The sequence below is a fragment of the Portunus trituberculatus genome, chromosome 19, assembly GCF_017591435.1.
Source record: "Portunus trituberculatus isolate SZX2019 chromosome 19, ASM1759143v1, whole genome shotgun sequence".
NCBI lineage: Eukaryota > Metazoa > Arthropoda > Malacostraca > Decapoda > Portunidae > Portunus > Portunus trituberculatus.
Genome location: NC_059273.1, coordinates 3,252,501 through 3,257,617, shown reverse-complemented (window position 1 = coordinate 3,257,617; position 5,117 = coordinate 3,252,501). Strand labels below are relative to the sequence as shown.

The following is a 5,117-nucleotide window of genomic DNA, read 5'->3' as shown; positions in this document are numbered from 1 at the left end:
AAAAAAAAATATATATATATATATATATATATATATATATATATATATATATATATATATATATATATATATATATATATATATATATATATATATATATATATATATATATAGTGGTGTGTGTGACTGAGTCTTATCTCATCCGCCTCCAGGATGTAAACAGATTTCCTGTTATATATATATATATATATATATATATATATATATATATATATATATATATATATATATATATATATATATATATAACAGGAAATCTGTTTATATCCTGGAGGCGGGATGAGAGATAAGACTCAGTCACACACACCACTATTAATAGCACATCCAGGTGTTATGCATGTGCTAGCCTGGATACTGTCAACACATAACACCACGTCAACTTCCGCTCCTCCCACGCTCACACACACACACACACACACACACAGGCACCCTCCCACGCTAACACCGGCTCCACAGCCTCTCAACGCATCAGTAGCGGGCGGAAGCAGAGACTGTCATGCACTGGTTGGCGAATGGCGAGAAGCAGCAACACAGTACATCAATCTAGGCTGCTTTTGTGTTTTTAAGGTGTCAGTGTGTGTGTGTGTGTGTGTGTGTGTGTGTGTGTGTGTGTGTGTGTGTGTGTGTGTGTGTGTGTGTGTGTGTGTGTGTGTGGATGAGTTACAGGTGTGGGCAGGTGTGGTGTTCAGGTGGTTAATGGAGGTGTGATATATAGCAGCAGTTCATGTCGTAGTGGTGTCAGGGCAATGAACTACCTGCGTGATGTGAATGGCGGACCTCTTCCTCGTAAATTGAGGTTTGATAATTAAATGGACGACTAAATTTGCCCACTTTTTCTTTTCTTTTTATTCCTACTATTTTTTTTTTTCGTAGTCTTGTTATGTTGAGAAAATTCGCGAACTCTTCCGTAATAAATTGACTAATGTTTCTGTTTTCACTTACTCCCTGTTGCTTCCTTCTATCTATCCTATCTTCGCAACGCTTCTTCTTCTTCTTCTTCTTCTTCTTCTTCTTTCGTGTCTCCCTATGTAAAGTTCAAATTCATTCAGTTCTTATTTAATTTCACTGTCTTATTTTCATTCTGTAGATTTTCCATAGCATTCATCTTTCACTTCCTCTTATCCCTCCCTCACCTCTTCCCTTTCTCCTCTTCTGATATCGTTTACTATCAAATTCATTCAGTTCTTTATTTTCATTCCCTTATTTTAATTTTGTATATCAAGATTTTCCATATCATTCCTCTTTCACTTCCTCTCATCCCTCCCTCACTTCTTCCCTTTCTCCTCTTCTTCACATCCTTCTTACCATCATACAAGCAAACTTCATCCTTTCAAACCAACATTACATCTCAAAATCGTCATAGTTTGAGTGTATTCTGTTTAAATTCCTTACCCTTTAGAGCGACGAAAGAAAACATGGCGGTAAGAGATGAAAGAAAACGAAACAGTACTCACCACACCACGGGGAGACTCGCGCAAGAAGAGGGCGTGAGCTGGGGTTTCCGTTGGAGGCGTGTTGGGGGATGAATTGGGTTCCTGGGCAGCGAGAAAAGGAAATGGTGAGGTTAGTCTTGGTCCAGGATGAGTTTTTAAAGGATTGTTAAACTTATAAAGAGTGTATTTACATGTAAACTGTAATGGCGAGATGTTTTAAAGAGGAAAGGAGAAAAAAATGTGTTAGAACAAAGAAAAGTAAGATATATGTGGTGTGTGTGTGTGTGTGTGTGTGTGTTACCTTTCGTAGGAACCTGGTCAGTCTGCTGTATGGGGTCTTCCTGCGGGCTGGACGCTCATCTGCCCCTGTCTTGCGGGCGCGGGTGGGGCTGCCGGTGGGGGAGACACTCTCTACCGACACTGTTTCCACGTCCATCTCCGGGGGTGTCGGGGGAGCCTTGGGGGCTGTGGGTAGAGAGACAGGAGTGGAGATAAGCTAAGTACACACACACACACACACACACACACACACACACACACACACACACACACACACACACACACACACACACACACCTGTCATGCCCGGCAGCTTCACGCCTATCTTCTCCAGCGGGAGTCTTTTTGGCCTGGCGTGTGGCTTGGCGACGGCCGGGGACGACACCCTGGCGGCCTCAGGAGCTGCCTGCACAATGACCTCTGAATTTCTGGCCTCGGATTTCGTTACGCCAGGGCTGTAGTCGCTGCTCTGTGCTCTGAGGTGGCTGGCGCCGGGCTTGGAGACGAGATCCTGGTGAACCCTGGGGTGGTGAGCTTTGGTTTGGTGAATCTTGACCGCAAGCCTCCCTGCTTGGCGTCCCTGGAGGTGATGGCGTCTGGTGTGGATTCTTTTAGTGAGTCATATTTGGGAGCAGGTGGTTTCACGGCCTCCTGCTGGAGGCTGGCCACTGCTGGGGGCTGTGGTGCGCATCCCTTCCTTCCCGGACCGCTCGAGTTTAATCCCTAAAGAGAAAATAGCTTGACACATTGGCCACTGCCCTCGTCTCATTACCTTCACCAGACAAGTCAGTATTCAGCAAGGCGAAAGATGGTATGTGTAAGAAAGACTACATTTGCACTTACTTGACCCAATTTGAATCCTCGGAAAGCGAAGTGAGCGTTCAGCTTGCTGTTGTCCGAGGCGGCGGATGTTGCAACAGCAGATTTGGCAGAAGGTGGTGTTCCGATGGGCGGCGCTGGTGCTCGCACTCCTGAAACGGAAGCATGCATTCATGTTAATAAACTGAATCACAAATGTTTGAAAATGTCTGCGTATAAAACTAGGACTTGCGATTATCATGTTTTTGTTTCATTCATGCGCAATGAGGCCAGGAGAGGATACGGTGTTGAATGAAGAGAAATAAAAGAGCTGAACTGATCTCAGTGTTAAATGTGCATGGAAGAAAACCTTCTAGCATGGCCATGGCTGGGAGATGGCGGGCAGTGACCACCCCACTAGTAACTCAGAAGTTCATGACTAACTTACGTCGTCGAGGAACAGAGATTGGCTGGCTGGGAACGTCGACAGGCTTTTCTCCGCCTGGTTTGCGAGGCTCCCTGAGAACGTGGGTTTTGGCTCTTGGGGACATGGCAGGTGCAGTGAGCCTCGGAGCAGCGGCGCAGGGATCCGGGGAGGCTGGCTGGGAGGCTGAGCCAGAGAGGGAAGACTCGCTGGAGTGCACCACTTGTTCTTGCGTAACGTCTCGCGCGTCCATGAGGTGTCGCAGATCGGAGACATGCCTGGCAGGGATGGATGGATAGATGCAGGGAAGGCTGCTGTGTACTTTATCTGTGTGCCACTGTCTGTTCATTTGTAAAGTGTAAGCATTCATGAATTTGCTCTAAAAATGTGTATTGTTGTGAGGCTTGGTGGGGCGGAGCAGGCGGGGCGGGGCTTTAGGGCTAAGTAGGACAAGCAGTGGTGGAGCTCAGGATGGTTCATGATACTACATATCAGATTCGTCACTGATTCTGGTGTGTGTGTGTGTGTGTGTGTGTGTGTGTGTGTGTGTGTGTGTGCTCGCGCGCACGTGCTAGTGCGTCGCGTGGTAAGATAAAAAAATGAGTACTTGGATGAACCCTATTGCAATAGTCATACAACGACCTAAAGAAAATCCATCATGTCATTTTGTCTTGCATGGCGGATGGCAGGCACAGCCTCGCCTCGCCTCGACAAGAGAAGGAAGAATGGATGAGAAGCAAGAAGTAAAACAGTGTGACAGACACACACACACACACACACACACACACACACACACACACACACACACACACACACACACACACACACACACACACACTCACCTGTGGCACGCTTCCACTCGTAGATATCAATGTCCTCTTTTGATAGCAGTCCCAGGCGAAGGTTCTCGTCCTTGTTATGCTCCAGCAAATAATTCTCAATGTCCTGTGGGTTCCAGGATGGGGACCTACTCTGCGGCGGGGAGGGGGCCGCCCTTCTCCTGAAGGGAGCCACGGGCTGCAGCTCATCACTGACCGTCACTTCGGGGAGAGGGCGAGAGGCGGAAGAAGTCTGATGCCCTCCCTTGGACTCGTGGTACATAATGTCTTCCTCCGTCAGGAGACCCAGCTTGACGCTCTCTTCCCGGCTGGTCTCCAATAAGTATTCCTCGATGGCCTCTGAAGTCCAGCCCTCAGTCTTCGGGGAGTCTGTCTCGTGAGCCTTGGCTTTGGCCTTCTTGTCCTTGCTGCCAAAGTGAAGGATGTTGCGGGGCAGAAAGGGACTGATCTTGTTTTTCTCTTCATTCTCTTTGTTTTTGTCTGACACTTTCTGCGTGAACTTGCCAAGTTTCGGTGACAATCTGCTGGGTTTTTTTTCCCCTGTGGCAAGTGAGCCTCCTGCTGGTGATTTAGCGGGGGCCGGGACATGTTCCCGAGGCAGGTGGCACGGTGAGTCGGTCACTTCCTCAAACACAAACTCTAGACTCTCTTCGCGCTGGTTCTTGGGGCCCTGCGATGCTGGAGGCGTGGAGAGCTCCTCCTGAGCCACAAAGCTGCGCAGGCTCTTCATCTCGTCGCTGATAGTGGTGTTGAGCGAGTCCCTGCTGAGGGTGGTATCCATAGCCTCACTGGGGTGACGGCTGCCGCCACTGTCCACGTCACCAGAATATTCTGAAGTTTTGGTTTGATTGGAAGGGCGGGCCGCCGCGGCAGTGGTGGGCGTCGGGGCGGAGACGGAAGATTTTTGTTCCTTTTCAGTCATGGTCTGCAGCTCCTCGTAAGAGTTGAAAGGTTTGTTGGAGCAGTTGTACAGCGAGGGCGTGTCCAGCAGTGCTGAGTCCAGGGTGCTGAGCGCCAGGAACTCCTCAGGGTCTAGGTCCGTCGAATCAGACAGACTTTCCTTGTTGTCGGGGCTAGAGGGGGGGCTGAGAGGTTGGAGGAAAGGAGGGCTCTGTCCACGCTTACTGGGCGGCGGCGTGGTGACAGGGCTGAATTTTGGGCTAGGTGTGGGGCTGAGGCTGGGGCTGGTTGTTGGACTGAGGCCGGAACTCGTCACGGGGCTGCCCAACGGACTGGCAATAGGTGAAGGAGTCTTGTTATTAATTGGACTCTTGCTTGTCTTTCCTGTGGTTAATGGAGATCGAGTTAAGGGTCTTGAATATATAGAGTCCATTCCCGGCCGGG

The 5,117-nt window shown here is 48.8% G+C and overlaps 1 protein-coding gene across 3 annotated transcripts in view; it reads right to left on the bottom strand.

Moving 5' to 3' along the window:
* Nucleotides 1-2,292: 2,292 nt before the first annotated feature.
* The window catches only part of LOC123505990 (nascent polypeptide-associated complex subunit alpha, muscle-specific form-like), a 5,391-nt gene continuing 2,566 nt past the window's right edge, over nucleotides 2,293-5,117 (bottom strand). For all 3 annotated transcript variants that reach the window (XM_045257797.1, XM_045257796.1, XM_045257798.1), the window contains exons 2-5: nucleotides 3,777-5,117; nucleotides 2,959-3,212; nucleotides 2,556-2,683; nucleotides 2,293-2,435 (exon numbers count right to left, since the gene is read on the bottom strand). The exon at nucleotides 3,777-5,117 is cut by the window's right edge and continues 1,139 nt beyond it. In XM_045257797.1, the coding sequence (XP_045113732.1) occupies nucleotides 2,594-2,683; nucleotides 2,959-3,212; nucleotides 3,777-5,117 (1,685 nt within the window). In that variant the 3' untranslated portion in view covers nucleotides 2,293-2,435; nucleotides 2,556-2,593. The remainder of the gene's footprint in view (nucleotides 2,436-2,555; nucleotides 2,684-2,958; nucleotides 3,213-3,776) is intronic.